Genomic DNA, 25,582 nt, shown 5'->3' on the forward strand with positions numbered 1-25,582 from the left:
ATTATTTTCAGAAGAGTTCAAGGTTGAATATTATCACTGCACCAAGATGCGACTTTTTGTGGATGCTGAGAAAATAGCACATTTAAGAAAAAAGTGTGATAAAATAGCTAAATCAAGCTATTTTGAATAGCTTAATAAAGCTATATAGCTAAATCAAGCTATATAGCTAAATCAAGAGATAGTGCCAGACCTGTTTTGTACATGCTGAAAAAATAACACATTTAAGAAAAAAGTGTGATGAAATAGCTACTGTAGCAGACCTGTTGAATTTTGAAATCACTGTCAGACATTTGGTCTGACACAGTCAATTGTTCTGTCGGACTGGACAAAGTTTTGTCAGACCAGATACATGTACCTTATTTTGACACTGAGAAAATAAAATAAATAACTGCACCAAAATGCCCTTTGTTATTTTCAACAACCTTCAATCTCACAAGTTTCTTTTCTTAGGATAGAGAGTCTTTAATCAAAGACATAAATGACATGTTTTACGTCTTTGCTGTAACAGGGACATATATACAGTAGTATATAGGTCCCTGGCTGTAATAAATTTAATCGACCATCGTCATCATGCGGCCATTTCTTCTTTTTTGTGACATTCACGTACGCACCCCGATCCCGATCTTTTTAAAATTTGGGTCATGCTCAATTTTTTTCAAACAGTCATTTGGACCAACATTTTCTTGAAAGTTATCAGTCCAGACAATTTTTTTACCAGGCCTTACAGACAGGACCGACAGATTTTGACAAGTCTGCTGTAGATCACTTAATTTTTGCTAGATAGTCATAAACTCTTTGTTAGCAAGACAAAATTTTCACGAATCGTGTGTATTGCTCTATATAATATTTAGAAATACTAATATATGCAAGAATGAAATTTTCGCGAGCACTCTGTCTCGTGTTATTATGTGAAAATAAAGTTCTCACAAATAAAAAGTGATTTACAGTTAATCAAGTTATTCTGAATAGCTCTATAAAGCTATATAGCTAATTCAAGCTATATAGCTTAATCAAGAAATTGTGCTGGACCTGTATATAGCATATAACTGTATAACACCTTCATTCTGATATGATTTTCATTTATAGCTCTACTGGTCAGAGACCAGAAGAGCTTATGCAATAGTAAGTTGTCCGTCGTCCGTCCGTCTGTCTGTCCGTCTGTCTGTCTGTAAACAATTTTTCAAAATACTACTCCTCCGACAGTTTTGATTTGATTTCAGTATGACTTGGCACCCAAGTAGACTACACTAAGATACATAATTCTGTGTATCGGTTTTTGATTTCGATGAACGGTGTTGCCATGGTTACTTAAAATAGAAATTTCTGTGAAATACCTTCAAAATGCTAATCCTCCTACAGTTTTGGTCTGATTTCAATATAACTTGGCACACAAGTAGACTACACTAAGATACATAATTCTGTGTATCAGTTTTTGATTTCAGTGAACGGTGTTGCCATGGTTTCTAAAAACAGAAATTTCTGTGAAATACTTTCAAAATCCTACTCTTCCTACAGTTTTGGTCTGATTTCAATATAACTTGGCATACAAGTAGACTACACTAAGGTATATTATTCTGTGTATCGGTTTTTGATTTCGATGAACGGTGTTGCCATGGTTACTAAAAACAGAAATTTCTGTGAAATACATTCAAAATGCTACTCCTCCTACAGTTTTGGTCTGATTTCAATATAACTTGGCACACAAGTAGACTACACTAAGATACATAATTCTGTTTATCAGTTTTTGATTTCAGTGAATGGTGTTGCCATGGTTTCTAAAAATAGAAATTTCTGTGAAATACTTTCAAAATGCAACTCTTCCTTCAGTTAAAGTTTGATTTCATATAACTTGGCACAGAAGTAGACTACACTAAGATACATAATTATGTGTATCATTTTTTGATTTCAATGAACGGTGTTGCCATGGTTACTAAAAATAGAAATTTCTGTGAAATACTTTCAAAATCCTACTCTTCCTACAGTTTTGGTCTGATTTCAATATAACTTGGCACACAAGTAGACTACACTAAGGTACATTATTCTGTGTATCGGTTTTTGATTTCGATGAACGGTGTTTCCATGGTTACTAAAAACAGAAATTTCTGTGAAATACATTCAAAATGCTACTCCTCCTACAGTTTTGGTCTGATTTAAATAAAACTTGCACAGAAGTAGACTACACTAAGATACATAATTCTGAATATCTGTTTTTGATTTCGGTGAACAGTGTTGCCATGGTTTCTAAAAATAGAAATTTCTGTAAAATATATTCAAAATGCTACTCCTCCTACAGTTTTCACCTGATTTCAATATAACTTGGCACACAAGTAGATTACACTGAGATACATAATTCTGTGTATCAATTTTTTGATTTTGATGAAGTGTTGCCATGGTTACAAAAAAATTGAATTTCTTTGATGTACTTTCATAATACTGATTTGCCTACAGTTTGGTCTGATTTTAATATAACATGGCATGCAAGTAGACTACACTGAGATACATAATTGTTTTAATTGTTTGTTTGTTTTTTTTGATTTTGATGAATAATGTTGCCGTGGTACCTAAAATCGAAATTTCTCTAAATTCTTTTAAATGGCTACTCCTTCTACAGTTTTAGTCTGATTGCAATTCATCTTGCCACAAAAAGCGAGTAAAACAAGGATTACTATTTATTCATTGCTGTTGCAAAGTTTCAAGTCCAAGTGCTACTTTTCTCTTCCTTAATTGTTATAAGTACAAACCAGTAGAGCCACAGTCTCGACAGAGACTTCTGGTTTGTTAAGTTTTAGAAATTACCCATCTACCAGTATATAAAATACTCAAGGATTTTGAAAACAAACAGGATCCTAACAGGTGGTCCCCTCTTCAAGAGAGATTTTCAATGGAAGAGGAGTAATTAACGAAAAAATTGTAAAAACCCATCCCATGATTTTGGGTCAAGCATCCCAAATAGAATTTATAGACAATTTATTTTATTACAATTTTAATGTATGTGTAGTGGTTTTGGGGGGGTTGATTCAGCAGTTTACTGCATTTAGTCTTGCCTGCATTCTGTGGGCAAATGTATAGAAACCATGCAGTTATAGCCATAGCTGCAGAACTGTAGCTGCTCTTTGGTTAAGAAAATTCAGAGACAAACAGAACAGAGAGCTACAGATCCAAGCATCGTAAAAACCTTCATTATTTACAGTGCTGTTTTTGTTGCTCGCTTTGGGTATTATTTCTTGAATTATATGTGTATCCCTGCTTAAAGCAATGTATGTGTTAATTAACAATGTATTTTACTCTTGCTATTGATACTTTAACTTTCAATGGCTCCAAAAGCCCTATATGGCACTGGAATGTCAGTTTTGAAAATTCACATCTGACTGTGACTGACACTCATGTTGGGATCATGCTAAAATAACATGCCTGAGTTTTTGGTAAATAAAGTTTCCGGAATAGGAGAAAAATATATGGTAATTGACAGATATGCTTTGTCATAAGTCGTTTTTTTTTTTACAATGCTTGGATCTGAGCTCTCTGATTTGTCCGTCTGTATTTTCTCAACCAGAGAGCTACAGTTCTGCAGCTATTAGAGCCAGGACTTTGACAATGATAGATGTGTTTATTACTAAGTGTGGCATTTCTGCCATTATGTAGGTTATAAGTGTTTGTTTGGCTTTTCTCATATTTTTATTAATTTCTAGAAAGTGATAGTTTTGTTGTTTATAACTAGGAATCACTTTATTTGCTTATTTATTTCCCTTTAAATTTTAATTACCAAAGAGTTTTCAAAAACTGTTCAAAGCAGGTTTATACCTCTGTCTTCAACTTTTTTAGCTCACCTGAGCTGAAAGCTCAAGTGAGCTTTTCTGATCACATTTTGTCTGTAGTCCGTCTGTCTGTAAACTTTTCACATTTTCGACTTCTTCTCCAGAACCACTGGGCCAATTTCAACCAAATTTGCCACAAAGCATCCTTGGGTGAAGGGGGTTCAAGTTTGTTCAAATGAAGGGCCACACCCTCTTTCAGGGGGAGATAATTAAGAATAAGTGAAAAATGAATAGCATCTTTTAAAAATCTTCTTCTTAAGAACCACAGAGTCAGGAAAGATGAAACTCATGTGAAAACATCCTCAGGTAGTGTAGATTCAAGTTTGTTCAAATCATGACCCCCGGGGGTAGGGCGGAGCCACAATGGAGTATCAAAGTTTTACATAGAAATATATAGGAAAAATCTTTAAAAATCTTCTTCTCAAGAACAGCAAAGCCATGATGAGTCATAATTATATGGAGACATTCTCAGGTAGTGAAGATTCAAGTTTGTTCAAATCATGACCCCTGGGGGTAGGTAGGGGCTACAATGGAGGATCAAAGTTTTACATAGAAATATATAGGAAAAATCTTTAAAAATCTTCTCAAGAACAGCAAAGCCATGATGAGTCATATTTATATGGAAGCATCCTCAGGAAGTGTAGATTCAAGTTTGTTCAAATCATGACCCCTGGGGGTAGGGCAGTGCCACAATGGAGGATCGAAAATTTTACATAGGAACATTAGGAAAAATCTTTAAAAATCTTCTTCTCAAGAACAGCAAAGCCATGATGAGTCATAATTATATGGAGACATCCTCAGGTAGTGAAGATTCAAGTTTGTTCCAATCATGACCCCCGGGGGTAGGGCGGAGCCACAATGGAGGATCAAAGTTTTACATAGAAACATATAGGAAAAATCTTTAAAAATCTTCTTCTCAAGAACAGCAAAGCCATGATGAGTCATAATTATATCGCAACATCCTCAGGTAGTGAAGATTCAAGTTTGTTCAAATCATGACCCCCGGGGGTAGGGCGGAGCCACAATGGAGGATCAAAGTTTTACATAGAAATATATAGGAAAAATCTTAAAAAATCTTCTTCTCAAGAACAGCAAAGCCATGATGAGTCATAATTATTTGGAGACATCCTCAGGTAGTGAAGATTCAAGTTTGTTCAAATCATGACCCCCGGGGGTAGGGCGGAGCCACAATGGAGGATCAAAGTTTTACATAGAAATATATAGGAACAATCTTTAAAAATCTTCTTCTCAAGAACAGCAAAGCCATGATGAGTCATATTTATTTGGAAGCATCCTCAGGTAGTGCAGATTCAAATTTGTTAAAATCATGACCCCTTGGGATAGGGTCGGGCCACAATGGGGGATCGAAAAATTTACATAGGAACATGTAGGAAAATATCTTCTTCTCAAGAACAGAAAATCATGTTTAGTCATTTTGATATGGAAGCATCCTCAGGTAGTGTAGATTCAATTTTGTTCGAATGATTACCCCTGGATATAGGGTGGGCTCACAATGGGGGATCGAAAATTTTATATAAGAACATATAGAAAAAAATTTCTTCTCAAGAACAGAAAAGCTATGTTTAGTCATATTGATATGGAAGCATACTCAGGTAGTGTAGATTCAAATTTGTTCAAATGATGACCCCTGGAATAGGGAGGAGCAACAATGGGGGATCAAATTTTTACAAAGGAATATATGGGAAATTTTTTTTTAGAAATCTCATGTACAACAAAGCCATTTGTTATATAGACATGGAAGCATCATCATGTAGTTTAAAATTCAAGCCCCCCCCCCCCCCCCCCCCACCCTTATCTTTTCTATGCTGAACTGATTTGTGCTTTTGCCCAGCCAATGTGCTCAGGTGAGCGATGTTGCCCATGGGCCTCTTGTTTCTCTGTCTTTTATTATGTGTATTAATCATAATTTGCAGAGTCCAATGATGTCGCCTGCAGCTTTGAGCAGTTTTTCTCTTGGAGCCACTCCAAACCCAGTAATGCCACCATCAAATGCAAGTTTGTACCCCCCTCAAACCCCAGTGGCCCCTATGACACCAGGAGTACCTGTCACCCCTGGAGGGCCCCCAATAACTCCAGGAGGGCCTATGACACCAGCAACCCCAGCATCAGAAGGTGGAGCTGGAATGGTCCCCCTTAGACCACAGTTACAGTATGTCTTATTAATGTTCAACAGTATCATTATCAATTTTGTTCATACTCCCACACATAAGAGGTATATTTCTTATTACCTCAAAATATTTGAACAATTGATCCATTTATATTCCTCCCTAAATAAGGAAAAAATTGTGTACTTAAACATAAAATTATCTGAATGATTTATAATCATCCCAGAATGCTCCTAAAACATGCTTATTGGTGTATTGAATTAACACACATATAAAAGAAGACTTCTATACAGAAATCTATTTCTTTCAGAAATATTGTATGCACTGTAAATCTTGGATGTAAACTGGATCTGAAGAAGATCGCTCTTCATGCAAGAAATGCAGAATACAATCCAAAACGATTTGCTGCCGTTATCATGAGGATACGAGAACCCAGGACTACAGCACTCATATTTAGTTCAGGGAAAATGGTCTGCACAGGAGCAAAAAGGTGTGTTTTATAGGACTTTTCCCCTTAGTTTTATGTGTATATGTAAATGAGATGTTTATAACTATTTACCTGTATCTTTTGAAGAGTGAAAAGTTGTTAAATTATGATGTACTGTTTGCTTGCTTGTGACCTTGTTCTCATTATCTGTCATTTTTAGCTCTGATTATCAGAGACCAGAGGAGCTTATGCAAAAGTAAAGTGTCTGTCATCCATTCATCCAGCTGTTTGTCTGTAAACGATTTTTCAAAGTGCTACTCCTCCCACATTTTGGTTCAATATCGATAAATTTTAAATATTTTTTTTCCATGGGGTTCATAGTTCCATGGAATCACAATTTTTATTCAATCTGCAGGTAGAAAATTGCGCTGATTTCTTGGAATGTCATTACATGTCCTTAGTGCATTTTAAATACACTGTGACAAATTTGGCGCATAATACATAGTGTTAATAATACATAATACATTGTGTAAATTAATTTCACATGGAAAAAAAGTATGTCTACAGTACTGTAGATCACGAAATTTTTGGACACCTAATTTTCATGAACAAGCTATTTGGTATTTATAAAACAAAATTTTCATGAATTCTGGTTATTGCTGTATATAATCTTCATGAAAAAAGAATACATGAGAATAAAATTTTTGTGTACCCACAGTCTCACATAATAACACGAAAATAAAGTTCTCACAAATAAAAAGTGATTTACAGTTGCTTGGTACACCAGTAAACTACACTAAGATACCTAATTATTATATATTTTGGTTTTTAATTTCGATGAACAGTGTTGCCATGGTCACAAAGAACAGAATTTTTTGTGAAATTCTTTCAAAATGCTACTCCTCCTACAGTTTTGGCCTGATTTTAATAAAACTTTCTATACTAAGATACTTAATCCTCCCTATCAGTTTTTGATTTTGATGAATGGTGCTTCCATGGTCACTAAAAATAGAAATCTCTGTGAAATACTTTCAAAATGCTCCTTTTGTACAGTTTTGGTCTGATTTCAATAAACCTTTTTTACACAAGTAGATTATACTGTGATACATAATTCTATTCATTGATTTTTGATTTTGATGAATGGTTTTGCCATGATTACTATAAATAGAAATTTCCTGAAATTCTTTCAAAAAGCTATTCTTACTACAGTTTTAGTTAGATTGCTATAAACATACTTGCCAACCTCCAACATGGAAAAATCTGGTCATGACCAGATTTGGAAAGTAAAAAATGTGGTCATAACGTGTAACGACATTCAGGACATATCTACCATGATTAAATTATAACATATATATTTTATTAGTATTTAAGTATTGAGAATTCTTTTATTAAACAGAGGCTTTAACTTACAATGTACAATGACAAAAATTTAATATATATTGATTAAATTTACATGTTAAAAGAGCATTGAAGGTTTCAATATTCAGTATTGACCTGAATTAAGTGTGCTTTTTTCTTAAAAGAAAGCCTTTTCAGAATCTGCATTGCTTATTTGAAGCACATGTTTGTGTTAAATTTGAAAGTATTCCAGTTTTGGTTTTGAAGTTATTTTTCCTCTCCCAAATTAATTAACAAGTGCAATATGTATTAAATGTACAGTTCTACACTATCCTCGATCACTTTATTTTATCTAATGAAAGTTGTTTTCCAAGAGTCCTTGATATGTACATACATGTATATATCGTTTCTCTTTTTCTTGGTTCAATTTGTTTCTGCTGGGCCTGAAAACGATCTATAGTTCTATCGGAAGCCATTTTAAATTTACTTCAAACTTTGATTTGTCAAAACAACTCCCAGGTAATTGTTAACACCTGCAATGATAATTTACTGGTAAACAGCCTACTGAACATCGCCATCGGCATTGTTTACATAGATCCAAGCTTGGGTTGCAACTGGAAGTTAAAAGTGCAACCTAATATATGAACCAAATCTGAAAATAGGGAGATTTTCGGATTGTTCGGCAAAAATTGGGAGAAAAGCATGACCCGCCGTGTCATAAAAAATAATCGGGTTAAGGGTAAAAAAAATCGGGTGTAACCCGACGAAATCGGGTGAGTTGGCAACTATGGCTATAAAACTTGCCACACAAAGAGACTAAACCAAAGATCATTATTCTTTTTATTGCTGTTGTCCTAGTTTCAAGTCTTAAGTGCTTTCCAGTAGAGCTACAGTCTCTCAGAGACTTCTGGTTTCTATTATACAGTGAGGATCAGGCAAAACTTGCAGCAAGAAAGTATGCAAGAATTGTTCAGAAGTTAGGATTTGCTGTAAGTATCCTAGTTAAGGATAGGTATTGTAGATTTTATTGCTTACTACACATAAATTACTGTCAAATTGAATGAAGTTACATGTGTTGTTAGTAGAAAATTACATGTTTTAGGACCCCCAATCAATATACTGATACTCTGTAATAATTATACCATCATTTGCAATATTCACACCATTACCAAACCTGAATTTTAACCCCCCCTCCCCCCCCCCCCCCCAAAAAAAAAAAATTCTACACCTATTGAGGTTGTATTCAGGATTATGAAAGGAAGATAACTCTAGCTCCTGGTTCGAGCCATTCATATGGTTCTTGTGGGATTGTCATGGGATATCATATATAAATGTGTTTTTCTAAGTCTATTTAATGTCTTGACATGCATATCCCCCTATTGTACTAAGGCCCACCCATTCTTTTCATCGTAATTCATAAAACATCAAATGGTCACAAACCAGAACAAGTTTTGCTGTTATAGGATCTAAACAATCAACAATAATGTAATATTTCTCATAATATTAAGGAAACTATTCATCAGATGTTGTTTTTAGCTCACCTGAGCTGAAAGCTCAAGTGAGCTTTTCTGATCACCCGTTGTCCGTCTGTCCGTCCGTCTGTAAACTTTTCACATTTTCAACTTCTTCTCAAGAACCACTGGGCCAATTTTAACCAAATTTGGTACAAAGCATCCTTGAGTAAAAGTTTAAATTGTTGAAATAAAAGGCCAAACCCTCTTACAAGGGGAGATAATCAAGAAAAGACAAAAATAGGGTGGGGTCATTAAAAAATCTTCTTCTCAAGAACCACGGGGCCAGAAAATCTGAAACTTATGTGGAAGCATCCTTGGGTAGTGTATATTCTAAATTGTTTAAATCATGACCCCCGGGGGGCAGTGCGGGGCCACAATAGGGAATCCAAGTTTTACATTGAAATACATAGAAAAATCTTTAAAAATCTTCTTCTCAAGAACCACTGAGCCAGAAAAGCTGAAACTTATGTGGAAGCATCCTTGGGTAGTGTAGATTCTAAATTGTTCAAATTATGATCCCCGGGGGCAGGGCGCAGCCACAATAGGGAATCCAAGATTACATTGAAATACATAGAAAAAATCTTTAAAAATCTTCTTCTCAAGAACCACTGGGCCAGAAAAGCTGAAACTTATGTGGAAGCATCCTTGGGTAGTGTAGATTCTAAATTGTTCAAATTATGATCCCCGAGGGAAGGGCGGGGCCACAACAGGGAATCCAAGTTTTACATTGAAATACATAGAAAAAATCGTTAAAAATCTTCTTCTCAAGAACCACTGAGCCAGAAAAGCTGAAACTTATGTGGAAGCATCCTTAGGTAGTGTAGATTCTAAATTGGAAAAATCACCGGGGGCAGGGTGCGGCCACAATAGGGAATCCAAGTTTCATATTGAAATAAATAGAAAAAATAATCTTCTTCTCAACAAACCACTTGGTCAGAAAAGTTAAAACTTTTGTAGAAGCATCCTGGGGCAGCGTAAATTCTAAATTATTCAATTCTTGACCCCTGGGGGGTAGGGCGGGGCCACAATAGGGAATCCAAGTTTTACATTGAAATATATAGGAAAAATCTTTAAAAATTTTCTCCTCAAGAACCACTTGGCCAGTATTGCTGAAACTTATATGGAAACATCCTGGGGTAATGTAGATTTTAAATTGTTAAAATAATGACCCCCGTGGGTAGGTTGGGGCCACAATAGGTATTACAAAAAGATCGTCTGGTAAAGAACAGCAGGGCCAAAGTTATTCAGGTGAGCATTGTGGCCCATGGGCCTCTTGTTATTTTCTATTGATGAAAACTATCAAAATTATCTAGATTTATTATTAATTGGTCTTAGAAATAGGGGCCACTGACATAAGTTATTGGATTTCATCCTTTTGAGGGGAAAATAAACGAAAACTATACCCTGCACTCAGAAGCACACTTATGAAAGATCTTTCTCTTCATGTCATTGTACTCCTCTGGCTCTATTATCATGAAACATATGAGACCTAAGTCTGATGTTAAAAAAAATTATATATCAGGGCTGCAATATAATGCTATAGAGGTCAAACATTCCAGAATAAAAATGATTTGTATTAAAAATTATATCTGTAGAGTGCTTTAATTACAAACTTTGAGTTTCAGTGAATTGGCATCTTTCAGAGGATTAAAAGTTTAACTAAGTCTGTCTCATGGGGCCTAGTCACCCAAAATCTGCCTGATTCTTCCTTACTGAAAGATATACTTTCCAAAACTTGTTTTGTTGATATTTAATATATTTAGTAGGTCTCAATAAAAATTATTATTTTTCAAGCAAGTATGGTGAAATGGTTAACTCATTTTAACTTGGTTGACATATCTACATGTTAGGTACAAGAAGCTCAAGATAATCTGATCCTTTACAGGCAAAGTTTTTGGATTTCAAGATTCAGAACATGGTTGGAAGCTGTGATGTAAAATTTCCTATAAGATTAGAGGGTTTGGTTTTGACCCATGGTCAGTTCTCCAGGTAAGATCATTAAAGATTTACACACTTCAGGATATCCAGAATGTTGTTCCCTTTTCTCAATTTGCATTATTTATATTTAGTTACTTTTGAGTGATGTTGAGTGTGTTTAATCTTAACAGCTATGAACCTGAATTATTCCCAGGACTGATATACAGAATGGTGAAGCCTCGTATTGTGTTACTTATTTTTGTCTCAGGAAAAGTTGTACTCACAGGTCAGACTCGGCAAAAAAAAAATATATATACATGTATATCTTTATATCATTTGTCATGGAAGTTATCCTTCTTGCAAGCATAATCATAATTTTTGTCAGGCTTAGAAAATGTTAATGCCATGGATAATGATCTCTTGTAATATTTTCAAATTCTTTGGACCATATACTATACCACTATGCCTGAATTATAGAATGCTATTCCCTGAAACCAGTTTAATTTATAAATCACTGTCTATTAATCTTTTCATATTTCTCAGGAGCCAAAGTTCGAGGAGAGATTTATGAAGCTTTTGACAATATTTATCCTATTCTGAAAGGGTTCAAGAAGCAGTGAATGTGTTACAGATATTTGGTGTGAATGTGGCACAAGTGTAAATGAACTGTGTAAAAGTTTTTGCATTTTGAATTAAATGTTGTACATAATCAATAATCAATGAAAGGAGGGTATCTAGTAAGAGATAAACTTTGGTTTAATTTTATGTTTATATGTAAAAGGTTGCTGTCAAACTATTGTAATACATAAAATTACTTTTTTATAATAAAGTGAATTGAAATTCATCTTTTTTTTTGTATGGTTATGCTTCCATGATTCAACATGATGTTTCATATGTTACTTTATTAAGTCCAGTGTAGAACATAGAATTTTTTGGGGTATTGCTTAATTTTTATAGTGTTGCATCTCACTGTTAGATTTTTGGGGATTTGATGTTAATCTTGTGTTTATATGTGAGTGCATGTATTGTAAGCAGAGAAAAATGTGTACTTCTCTGGTACTTGAAAATGTCATTAATATATAGCAACCTTGGCTAAATGTAAGTATAAAACTGAACTTCTGTTTTAAAGATTCCTACTTATATAAAAATAAAAGTTACTAGATGAGAAATAAATGATTTAAAAAGAAATAAATAAAACAAATATTAAATAGATAAATAAAGTATTTGGATTCACTTGGTAGGCTAGTTGTGTCAAATATTCAGAGTCAAAATTGGATCTTCCATTCAAGGAAATGTACTAACAATGTAACATGAAGCAACCCCCTTCCATCCACACATAGCTATATTGTATTGCTTATACATTTTGTATTCTTAAATCTTCTTAAAAAAAACAAAAAACAATGACTTATAAGTTTTTAAAATTAATATGCCAACAGTGCTATGAAATTCATATTCAAGGTCATTCAAATTTAGCCAGAGAACAATCATTTAAACTGAATATCATCATCTTTTCACTGTGTCATCAATCACAGAAAGTGTGCATACTTAACAGTGCACATTATTCAATGATCATTATCTTTTCACTGTGTCATCAATCACAGAAAGTGTGCATACTTAACAGTGCACATTATTCAATTTGTATGTGTATGTAAACTTGATGTGATTTATAACTGAATGCAATGTATGAAATGATTATTTGATGCTTATGTTACTTTTTTAGCTCGCCTGAGCTGAAAGCTCAAGTGAGCTTTTCTGATCACCCATCGTATGGTGTCTGTCCGTCCATTTAAAGGGGGAGGAAATAAGCACCACCCTCAATTTTACCTGGTCTGTGAACCCCTGTCAATCAGATGAAATTAAGCCTGAGATTGGATACTGAAAATTGATTGACATTTTGTTACCTGCCGTTGTGTATATCTTGTATACCTTGGCTCGGGATCGTACTGATCATTGAATTAACATTCAGTCTTTGATGCCTACCGCATACATCGTGATAAAGAAGCAGCCAGAGCTGATATGATTTTTTTTTACTTTATGATAAAGTAATTAGCCATATATGATTTATATTTAATCAGTCTGTCAAATAATTAAATAAATGAAAAAGAAAATCAGTCATGTATCTATTTAAATTGTAATTAAGAAAGGGGGTTCATTTCACTATACAATCTATAATGCGGTATAGATTATCCAAATTTACACGTACATCGATTTTACTTAAAACAGAAAATACTGAATTGCTTTGGAAGCATCGTGTAATTTATTTAAATAATAATTCCTTTTTTATAATTATGAGATAGTCATATTGTCCAAGTTGAAAATTTTAAGACGTGTAATATTTCTTCGAGACGTGGTGATGAAAGTTACGGTAAAATAACCAGTTTTAAACAGAAATAAGCTGTATTATAAAAGCTGTCATTGCGTGTGCAAGTTATGTTTAGAATTATGGATCCCGAGGAAAAAAGTAGGATAAAGTGATTATATTCCCGTTTCGTCTGCCTGTCGGAGAAACAATACGCGGATGCCATGACCATTTTTACGAAACATGCATCATGGGTTAATCACATAGGAATTATATTGAAAATATTTATCTAATTTATTATATATTTTCTACAAAATTTAGACTTCCAACAGGATTTCTAAGTTTTAGAGACTTATTCAGGACCGCGCTTTTTTCTACTTTCGTTTTGCGAATGACTATTTCCCTCGGTGTCACCAGATTTCAACCAAAGATTTGAAATTTATTAATGCACAAAATTAAACTAAAATTGTCTCCTTTATTCAAATATATTTTTAAAAAATAATTGAACTAAAGGAATCAGTCTACATAAAAAAATTAGCATGATTTATTTCAGAAATTTGACGATCAACATTTCGATTGACCAACACGCGAAGTAAAACAATGTCTTAGGAAAACATTTTCAGGTAATACTGTGTATATAGGTAGCTATACACAAGCCAGCTTGGTTCCCTCGGGGCTTCTCAGCCGTTTCAATTTAGCTCCACCCCACACCAAATTTACCTGAGGAAAACCGACCGGTTGAAAACCTCGGCCTTTAACCGTCTGTCCATCTAGCTGTCCATCCATCTGTAAACTTTTCAAATTTCTGACTCCTCAAAAACCACTGGGCCAGTTTTAACCAAAGTTAGCACAAAGCATCCTTGGGTGAAGGAGATTCAAAATTGTTCAAAAGGAAGGGCCAAGTCCTATTCCAAGGGGAGATAATCAAGAAAAGGCAAAAATTGGTTGGGTCATTAAAAATCTTCTCAAGAACCACTGGACCAGAAGAGATGAAACTTCTGTGAAAGCTTCTTGAGGAACTGTAGATTCTAAATTATTCAAATCATGGCTCCTGGGGATAGGATGGGGCACAAGAGGAGATCAAAGTTTTACATGGGATGTTATAGAAAATAAATTTGGAAAACTGTCTCAAGAACCACAATTGCACCATTCGTGTGCAAACATTCCTAACTTGAGTGGATTCCTTTTTCCTTTTTTTTTTTTCAAATTATGCATTGTGGGTTAGAGTTAATAGCTTAAATCTAGGGATCAAATTTTACATAATGCACTTTCTTCTCCATTATTGCAAGGCCGTAATAGTCATAATGATATTCAAGCATTCTGATTTGTTGTGTGAATACTTAGTACATGTATTGCGATTACCTCGTGGTTATCTAATTTACTGCTACTCTTTTGCCATAAAGTCAAGAAAGTTCGAAATCTCACATCATTTGCATAACATATTGTTATGCCCTCTTCGAAGAAGGGATGGCATATTGCTTTGCCGCTGTCTGTCGGTCAGCCAGTCTGTCCGTCCACCTACAGTTTTAGTTCATTTTCTTCGCAGAGGTTGCACATACTGAAATGAAATTTGGTATACAGATTTATCATAAGAATATCTAGGCCAAGTTCTGTTTTGGATATGATCAAGCAATTTTTGACAGAGTTATGCCTTTTGTACGTAGAAAAATTCCAATTATTTGCAGTTTCCATTCTTTTTTTTTTTTTGCAGAGGTTCACATACTGAAATGAAATTTGGTATACAGATTTATCATAAGAATATCTTGGTCAAGTTCTGTTTTGGGTATGATTGATCAATTTTTGACAGTTATGCATTTTGTACTTCAAAAAATTCCAATCATTTGCAGTTTGGTATACAGATTTATCATAAGAATATCTAGGCCAAGTTCTGTTTTGGATATGATCGAGCAATTTTTCACAGAGTTATGCCTCTTGTACTTAGAAAAATTCCAATTATTTGCAGTGTCCATTTTTTTTGCAGAGGTTGCACATACTGAAATGAAATTTGGTATACAGATTTATCATGAGAATATCTAGGTCAAATTCTGTTTTGGGTCTGATCAAGCAATTTTTGACAGAGTTATGCCCTTGGACTTTGAAAAATTCAAATTATTTGCAGTTTCCATTCATTTTCTTTGCAGAGGTTGCACATACTGATATGAAATTTGGTATAAAGATTTATCATAAGAATATCTAGGTCAAGTTTTGTTCTAGGTCTGATCGAGCAATTTTTTGACAGAGTTATGCTCCTTGGACTTTGAAAAATTCCAACTATTGGGGGGGGGGGGGGGGGGGCATAAGTGTTTCACAAACATCTCTTGTTTATGCTAGTGACAATTGAATTATTCTTTGAATTAATTCAAATGAATATGCTGAAAGTACAATGTATTGCCAATGGTTGCACTACAGAAAGTTAGTCATCTTATTCGGAATGTTTAGACTTCCGAAAGTAAAGGTTTATCAGAAAGAAATGGTTGAATTTATTAGAAGAAGAGTCAGCTTAGTGGAAGATATCTACAAAAATGTAACTCAAGATAACTAGCATCTCCTGAATTTTATCAGCGTGGTGCACCAAATATTTAGGAAGATATTTCACCAGGACTTCTTTTTCATGTGTACCTTAAAAATCTACAGTGACCAATATCCCAGTATGTTGAACAGCACCTTGCCACCAGCTAATTGACATTTCCTACCTCCACTGTAAAAGGGTTAAGTAATCGTGTTATCCTTTAGAGAGAGAGTGGGCCTACAATATGGGATTTTTCATGGGAATATAGAATTCTTTTTGGAAATCTGATGAAGAACAGCAGGGCTAAAGTTACTTTTGTGGCCAATGGACCTCTTGTTAATGCAAACAATCACACAATATTTCAAAGATATTCTCTAAAATAATTTTTCCATTTACTCAAATGGTTATTGTGACATCAAGCTATGCCAAGTGATGTGTTATAGACCATTGCAAAAGCACTAGATATGCTATATCTTCAGGAATTTCATGAGAAGAACAATGCTGGAATGTAATTTTTATACACCTGTCGTAAGACAATACTTATGGAATGATGTTCGTAAGCGTTTGTCTGTCTTTTAGCTTTTTCATGTCCAGCTCATAACTTTAATACTGTGAGGCCTAGAATAATCAAACTTTTGTCAGCTGATACATTTTTGATAGAAAGTTTATAAATCTCACATTAAAAGTAGGTCGCTGTGACCTTTAATTTAAATGATATGGCCAAATATGGCAAAATCCTGTCCGTCTCATAACTGGAAATCTATTAGACCCAGAATCATCAAAATTGGCCAATTAATGCATCTTAGGTAGAAGGTGTGTCACATTTTTCTGAAAGGTATATACCTCGGTGCAGAAAAGATTTTCAAAGAATTAAAGCATTTTCACTATATGATCATTTTAGCCCTACCCTAACACTAGAATTCCCACCCCTGGGGTCATGAATTTCATAATTTTGATAGAGGGCTTATTGCTTTTTATAGTGATGCCAACAGGTTACTTGATGTTCAGGAGTACACAAGATTTTAGAAGAGTTCATTAGTTTTACTGATTCTGGCCACATCCTCAGGCCCCAGGGGACAGATGTAATGAAAATCACAGTTTTTGTTCCCTCTGCCCATAGATGATACATGTATATACCAAAATTGGTTGAAAAGGGTGCAGTGGTTTTAGAGGAGAAGCTGAAAATGTTCAAACCTTAAAGCATAATGGACAACGCATGAAAATGGACAAAAACATATAGCAATATGTCATCTGAGTGACTTATCCTGTGGGTGTGCAGTAACTGTAGTGCAATTGAAATTAAATGTATCAACTGCATCAACTCCTTGTACTGTAAATGTGGAACAATTTGCCAGGAATTTTTTTTTTCAATTTTGTTTACATGTGGGGATTATATTGCATAATAAAGGAAATAGACTGATCATATATTATATATGAGTTATACATTTCATTTTGGGCTTAATTTTGCTCTAATCACAAAAATTACCCAGAGTAAAATATTTCCACTCTTTCTTTTCCATGTTTTCTCTCATTTTGCTTCAATTAATCATTGCATCGATCTACATTGATCAAGATTCAGGAGAGGTTTATTGGAATCAATTTATCTATTTGTTCATCCATTTGTGCATCTTTATATGGAAGTTGACGAATAGCTATCATTCCCAAGTTCATAAAAACAATACAAATTATGAGCAGATCCAACAAAGACCTCTGAAAACAGAGGTGGGATCAGATGCCATGAAGGAGTAAACATCCCCTGTCGACTGGTCACACCAGCCATGTGCTCCTTGCCATGATAGGGTGAATGGAAAAATCCACAGACAAATCAGAGTGACAATAATGGCCTAACAATATGTATCATGAAAGATGTCATTCAACTTAACAACAGATTGTATTTGCAAACAAGGTCATTGCATCAACAACAGAATTTGCAAAATGTTGAATTTAAATGAGATTGTAGATATCCTTGTATCATCAACTTATTTGACAATAGCCTGCATCATTTTAGAAATTGTTTGGATGCAGAACATGCTCTCATGTATTGAATCAAATGGGAGACATAAACTCCACATGTTATATTGTTACATAAATATTAAGACTGCTTGATATCTAAAAAGACTAAGACTAAAACGTTGAAGTCATCACATTTATTATAAAGTTTAGTTGTCAGTTTGCCATCAATGTCTTTCACTAGTATAACATGTATAAATATGAAACAGATGTGTCAAACTCTGTGGTGTCTTTAATTCAAGTTCGATGGGATATACTGAATGCCCAACAAGGGGTATTACTCCCATCAGCAACCTCATTCATTCTTCTCTCATCATGCTTATAGTCATAGAGTTCTCATGACTTAAGCAAAGTTTATACATAAAAAGTTAAAAGAAAATTATCATTGCATAATTTTTTCTTTGAAATGTTTATTTATTTGTTTATTTTTTTTTTGCAGTGTAACCATTTATTTATTTGTTTGTTTTTTTCAAGTCTGACTTGTGCAGACTCATAATCAACCCCCCCCCCCCCCCCCCCAAAAAAAAACAAGAGGCCCATGGGCCACAACGCTCACCTGAGTCAATATGGCCCTGCTGTTCTTTGTCAGCAGATTTCTTCTTCTATATATTCATACGTAAAGCTTTGATCAACTGTTCTAGGCATAACCTATCCCCAGTTGCCATGTTTTGAATGAAATTGAATCTAAACTTTCTGAGGATGGTTCTATATTCATATAACTAATCATGGTTTTGCTGTTCTTGAAACGGAATTTTATGTCTGCCATCCTACCCTGGGGCTCAGGTGAGCTAAAAAACCAAAACATTGGCTTGCAGTGATGATTTGAAAAAAAGAAAAAAAAGAAAAAGAAAACAGAACAAAACAAAAAAAAATTTATTTAGGTAAGAAATGTCTGTGCAATTCTCAATAGATATTGATCTTAATGTTAAAAATATAGTTACTTTGAATCATGTGTTAAGGGTATAATAAAATTGTCATACTTCAAGAATGAATCCCTCTAATTGCAAACAATGTATAAATGATCTAAGATTATTAGATATAATTGCAACCCCGTTGTTAGATGAAAATCTCAAGACAGACACTATGAAGAGAATGTTCTTTGTAGCAAAATATAAGTTCGAGTGATCAAGATACAATTCTACATAATTTCTCTGTTTTGTTTGAGCAGCTGCTAGCAAAATCCATGCCGGCAACATACACAGCATTTAGCTTGGTTTAGACCTGATTTAACACCGTAAAGAAAATAATTGAGAATAATTCTGCAGAGAGAAGGAATTATTCCAAAGTTACATGCACTCATATCAGGAAAATTTGCTAAATAAAATGAATTAAAGTCTATAAAGATGTAAAGGTGTACATTCAATACATGTACACTGTATATTGTAAGAAGCTCAATTCTATTAAACAGAAATTGAAAACCATGTTTGCCTCAACATGTGCCCATATCTACCTGAAGGAATAATGCATAATAATTTGATAGACTGTTATTACTTAAAGGAGAATTCAAGAAGCACTCCTCTTTCCCTACTTTCTGGGCACATATTGCATTGGGTTGATGGGGATTGGGGAATCATATGTTTTTGACATTTTCAGTATCTTCCAAAGTGCTTCAAATGTAACTTATAATAGAATGTCAAACAGTATTTTCAAAATTGTTATGACAATGGTCCACAAGGTAGAATCTTCATCGGGCTGGTCCTCGGTAGATGTGTGTTCATCATTAGATTTCTGGGAATCCTGCTCATTTTCAGATGTATCTTCAGTATAACTATTGTATAAGGCATCTAATGTTGCATAGTCCACCTCTACATCAGGTAGTTTGTACACAGACAAGGTATACTTCGAGGTCCTATAAAAAGGATGTCCAAACACACCGACTGCCACTGGCCTCTTCATTTTGGAAGACACTTCTATTAAATCAACACCACAAGTAATAGACTTCAAATCATAATTTTCATATGAAGGACGTGACTCACTATCTGACACATAAATATCAGCATCACCTTCATGGGACACAAGTTCCAGTCGCAGTCGTCCACGGCTTTTGATACGATAGATTGTGTAATTCCCTGCTAAAACTTCTTCTGTAACGCTTTGTAGAAATTCTTCACCATAACACTTCAGTAAAACTAATGACACTATTAGAATGTGCAAGAGAATGTTGAAACCATAATGCACCCAAGCCTCCATCCTGAATGATAGGTGGAGAAAATCGAACCAGAGTGTTGAGTAAAAGTGGTATGGAAATGAGCACTACAGATTGTGTTATCGCTGCAGACTTAAACAGTGCGTAGGAAGGTTTTACTCCAACAGAGTATAATACACACAAATCACATCTTACATAAGGCGTGGATTAATTCTAACTATTATAATTCTCAGATTCCAAAAGGATGTACACCCGAGCTAGAGAAAGAGAAACTAACATAATGAAGTAATCGTTCTTGGAATATTCGATATACAATCTATGATAATAATTATCCATTCTATATAGTTCTGTTGTGCATTAAGTAACAAGAAAGCCCATACGTTATAAATTATCATAATCACTCAATTATTTATTGAGGATTTTATTACTGGAATTCGAATTTATTTATTTTGTATAACGAATAAGTCAAGGTACGATTTTATATATAGTAACCGTTGATGACGTCATCAAACCAAAACATGAAAGTGAAAGTTTATGAAGAAAGCGTGTTTAATTAAACCGCGATAGAATAATCATGACATCAAAATGGAGGTAGAATTTCCCACAGTGCCAACACAGGAGATTGTTGTAAGTAGAATACTGTAGAACAGGTCGGGACCAATCGCCCAAATGGGATATAATATTAATAATCGGTGTGGGATAACTATAATAATATCCCAAATGGGATATAAATTTACAGTGCAAAAAATGAACATTTTTATTTTGGCTACTAATATCCTAAATTCGCATCAAAATACTTAAAAAGGAGTAACTTTAAGCAAGCAATTTTTTCTGCAACCCTACAGTTTGTTAGATTGATCCCATATTAAAGAAGTTTAGGAACTTCCGAGGGATCAATCTCCTAAACAGTGGGCATGCAGAAAAATTAGTCAACAAAAAGTTATTTCTTTATAAGTATCTTAATGCGGATTTGTGATATTTATAGCAAAAATAAAAATATTCATTTTTATGCCCCCGAATCGAAAGATCCCCAGATTATATTGTTTTTGTCCTGTTTGTCTGTTGTCAACTTTAACCTTGCCCATAACATTTGATTGGTTGGAGCTATGACTTTCATATTTCACATGTGTATTCCTTGTGACAAGACCTTTCATTGGGTACCATCATATTTGACCTTTTGACCTTGACCTTGGAGTTTGACCCACTTTTGCAAAATTTTATGAGACTTTAACCTTGGCCATAACTTCTGAACAGTTGGCGCTTGGGGTTTCAAACTTCACATGTGTGTTCTTTGTGACAAGGCCTTCCTTTGGATACCAACAACTTTGACCTTTTGACCTTGACCTTGGAGTTTGACCTCCTTTTGAAAAACTTTAACCTTGGCCATAACTTTTGAACAGTTGGTGCTTGGGGTTTCAAACTTCACTTGTGTATTCCTCATGACAAGACCTTCCTCTGGATATCAACCTCTTTGAACCTTTGACCTTGACCTAGGAGTTTAACCTACTTTTGAAAAACTTTAACCTTGGCCATAACTTTTGAACGGTTAGAGCTAAGGCTTTCATACTTCACATATGTAATCCTTGTGACAAGACCTTCCTTTGGATACCAGCCACTTTGACCCTTTGACATTGACATAGGAGTTTGACCTACTTTCAAAAAACTTTAACCTTGGCCATAACTTTTGAATGGTTGGTGCTAGGGCTTTCATACTTCCAGGGCTCGACATTAACGCTTGTCCGCTTGTCCGGTACCAATGGAAAAAAATTACGGACAAGTGGATATTGCTGGGCACTTGTCCGATTGGACAAGTGTATTTTAATGTAAAGAAGTCTCCAAATAATTTAAAAATGACTTGAAAGTTTACCGGTACTTTAGATACGGAAACAGTACATAAAAACCGAACTTCGATCCCGATATGGTTCGCCATGTAATTGAGTTCACATTCGATCGGGATCAAAGTTCACTTATTGCATACTCAAAGGCATGAAACTTGCGAATTTATGTTGACAGTTTCACTTGTGAACATTGATGTTGTTGTCAGGACAGAAAGTCTAGATAAAATTTTGTTTTATGTGTTTGTTGTATTTATGAATAATATCACCCACATGTAATGGACTTTATTTAGTTTTCCAATTGACAGTTTTAGATCTTTATTGAAAAAAAATCGGACAAGTGAAGTTGAAGTTCGGACAAGTAAATGTCTTGGTCACTTGTCCGAATGGACGAGTAGGAAAAAAAATTAATGTCGAGCCCTGACTTCACATATGTAATCCTTGTGACAAGACCTTCCTTTGGATACCAACAACTTTGACCTTGACCTTAACATTTTACTTACTTTTAAAAAACTTAAACCTTTGCCATAACTTTTGAACAGTTGCAGCTAGGTCTTTCAAATTTTACAGGTATATTCCTTGAGACAAGACCTTTCTTTGAGTACCAACATTTTTTATCTTTTGGCCTGGATTTTGACTTGCATTTGAGAAACTTTAACCTTCGCCATAAGCTGCCATACGGGGGCATCAGTGTTACTCAAACACATCTTGTTTTGAATTTATATCCCATTTGGGATATTATATCTATATCACAAACGGGCTATTATATCCCATTTGGGCGATTGGTCCCAACCTATAGAAGGTGAACACACGTTTTATTCTACAAAAGTTTCTACCTTTTACAATTCCTAGAGGTAAGTTGTTCCACTCCTTGATGGTACAAGAGAACTATGAATACTTGTGAAAGTTGCTTCTGCACTATCATTACACGTATATTTGAGGGAATCAGCAGGATTCCAGTTCCCCAAGAGCAAGTCTATTTCCCGAAGCTTCATTGAGGGGAACTGGAATCTTGCTGATTCCTTCAAAAATATGCTTTAACTGTTTTAATATACCGATATAAAAATTAGACCAGTTTACTTTTAACTGCAATACATTTTATGAGCAGTGTAAGATTATATGGCGTACAATGGAAATATTGGTACTTTTTGTGATAAAATTACATTCTTTAAAGGATGGGCTGAATTTCTTTTTATAGTACTTTACTAATATTGGATAAAGTAATATTGCAAGAAATATTCATTTTAATTATAAACAAAATTTTACTGTGAAAAAGTAACATACTCTGCCCTTCACTGCACACTAAATGTGTCAATTTTTACCATGATAATGTCACTATGACAATTGACTCATTTCTTATATAAATAAGGCCTTGCCTCCTTATTTGTAACTTTAACAGGCTGCGTAATGAAATTTTTGATTTTATTTGGAACACATTGAAACTTTTTATCAAGATTTATAGAAATTTATAGGTGTTCTGATGCATATTACCGGTAATTCATTAAACTGATACAAAGTATTAGAATTAAAAATTTATATTAAATATTTTGCAGATAATCAATTTTTTTACTGTGATTTTCAGAAAATCTGCAAAATATATCAAATTACACTTAATAGTGAAATATATAAATATCAGAAGAGGTAAATAATACATGATGTTAATGTAATTAAAACAGTGAAAATCTGAATTAAATTTGTTCATCTCTAATAAGTAGTATCCCAATGACATTCCTGTTGAATTAAAAATGATTTTATGTGTCTAATTTAATTGAAAGGACTGGGAGTATACCATGAGGAGAGAAATGCAGGAAATTATACCTAATCTCTACTTAGGTCCATATGCTGCAGCAAACAAGAACAAGGTAATTTTTCCTTACTTTGCAGCCAAGAATGATCACTAAAGAAAGTATCATATTTAGATTAATTTTACAGTCATGTTATTTTAAATTAACTCATCTAAAAGAAGATAATCTTTTTCTGGCTCTGCACCTTAGTCCCACATTAAAAGTTTTTAATGCAGGTCCATTTCTTAAGTATCTACAAGCCAAATCAGAACCAAACTTGTATGGATGATGCATTTAACAGTCATGCTTTGATATTTGCCTCTGACTTCATAATTTTTCTTCCTTTCCTTTTTTTATAATCTTTTTTCTTTTCTTTTTTCTTTATTTTTCTTTTTGGTTAAGAGATCAGATAAAGGTTTTTGGAGTTGGTCTCTATGCTCCTACCTGTAGCAAATGATCATATATAATTTATCTAAAGATGCATCCTTAAGATGCTGAATCTGACAGGATTTAGCTGAGATAATACATGTACTAAGTTTTTGGAGTAGGTTTCCTGCCTAGAAACTGTAGGTATTATCTGAAACAAAAATGCATAGATGATTCATTTAGGGACATATACTACAATGATATATTGCATTGAAGAGGTAAAATTTTCTGTTTGAATGGAACCTTTTGAGTTTATATAATGACTCACCAATTTCTTCAGAAAGGAAAAAATTGTCACATATTTCATTTGAATACCGATGGAACAGGTATTTGATAAATACAATAGCCAATCAGATTGACAGTTTACATAAACACTGAGTAAACACATTTGTTGATGGATACAAGTGTTGTGTTAACACGAACAAGAATGATAAAGTCATAATTATGAGCAGATTTATTGAAATATGTGAGTTTTACAGAATCAGGGAGTCTCTTACTCTCTCCTAACTTCATAAAATCCCCATTTCAGCAAAACTTGTGTCGCTAGTCTCAGAGAGTGTAGTGTCTTAAAACACAGCGACAAATATTGCTTTCTCATTTCTAAAGAAATGGGCGTGGCATTATGTAGCAAGTGACATTCGATAAGAAGGACCCGAAAGTTCCATTCAAATGAAAAATTTTACCACTTCAATGTACATCATTGTGCATGTCAAGCTATGAAACTGATACATGTTCAAAATATGGTAAAATTCCTTAAACCCAAACATATGAATTCAATTTCCATTGACGTATCAAGAAGAGAGGATTAGGTATTGACTAATTTTCTATGTCAGAGGTGGGTGGATGTGATTCATGACTTTTTATCTATGTGGGATTTTTTGCCAATAATTCTCTGATTTTGAGTAGAACTCTTTCGTGAGATATCCAACCTGGATCATTATTAAATATAAAATGAAAGGAAAATGGAATTAAAATTACGGAAATTGACCCCCTTTCCCATTTTCAACAGGCTAGAAATGTCACAATCTAATTAAAATTAGATGTTAGATCCGCTCGCATACTCGCTACACTAACTAGTGTAGCGAGTATGCGAGCGGATCTAACATCTAATTTTAATTAGATTGGAAATGTCACAAATTTACTGAATATTAACACATTCTCATTAAGGGTTTTGATATGGCTATTCACAAAACTGATATTATATAGTCATTTTTGCAATGAAATTATACATTTATGACACTTTTTAAGTAATCAAGTACAGTGTAATTCAAAAGTTATGCAGTTTCAATTAAAAAATCATAAAGTATAATTATAATATTTGGATTAAACATTGGGATACTTCAATCTCACATGGTACACACATATGTGCTCAAAGGATGCAATATTTAACAGAAAAAAAGGTTGAATCATACAATTTCCCCCATTCATTGGTTGCT

The 25,582-nt window shown here is 34.1% G+C and overlaps 2 protein-coding genes across 2 annotated transcripts in view; one reads left to right on the plus strand and one right to left on the minus strand.

Annotated features, from left to right (window-relative positions):
• Positions 1–25,582, plus strand: part of LOC133182043 (TATA-box-binding protein-like) — a 48,396-nt gene that overhangs the window by 15,876 nt on the left and 6,938 nt on the right. Inside the window, exons 2-8 of the mRNA XM_061316750.1 lie at positions 5,750–5,985; positions 6,252–6,431; positions 8,632–8,695; positions 11,106–11,209; positions 11,329–11,423; positions 11,681–11,688; positions 23,712–23,798. Coding sequence (XP_061172734.1) covers positions 5,750–5,985; positions 6,252–6,431; positions 8,632–8,695; positions 11,106–11,209; positions 11,329–11,423; positions 11,681–11,688; positions 23,712–23,798 — 774 coding nt within the window. The remainder of the gene's footprint in view (positions 1–5,749; positions 5,986–6,251; positions 6,432–8,631; positions 8,696–11,105; positions 11,210–11,328; positions 11,424–11,680; positions 11,689–23,711; positions 23,799–25,582) is intronic.
• On the minus strand, positions 18,815–20,342 carry LOC133183458 (UPF0669 protein v1g209471-like). Its single transcript, XM_061318417.1, has one exon. It carries the CDS (start codon positions 20,143–20,145, stop codon positions 19,576–19,578), a length of 570 nt encoding a protein of 189 aa, XP_061174401.1. The 5' UTR covers positions 20,146–20,342; the 3' UTR covers positions 18,815–19,575.

Source organism: Saccostrea echinata, unplaced genomic scaffold (genome assembly GCF_033153115.1).
Source record: "Saccostrea echinata isolate AGI-Se365-2 ecotype Australia unplaced genomic scaffold, CSIRO_AGI_Sech_v1 ptg000009l, whole genome shotgun sequence".
NCBI classification, from domain to species: domain Eukaryota; kingdom Metazoa; phylum Mollusca; class Bivalvia; order Ostreida; family Ostreidae; genus Saccostrea; species Saccostrea echinata.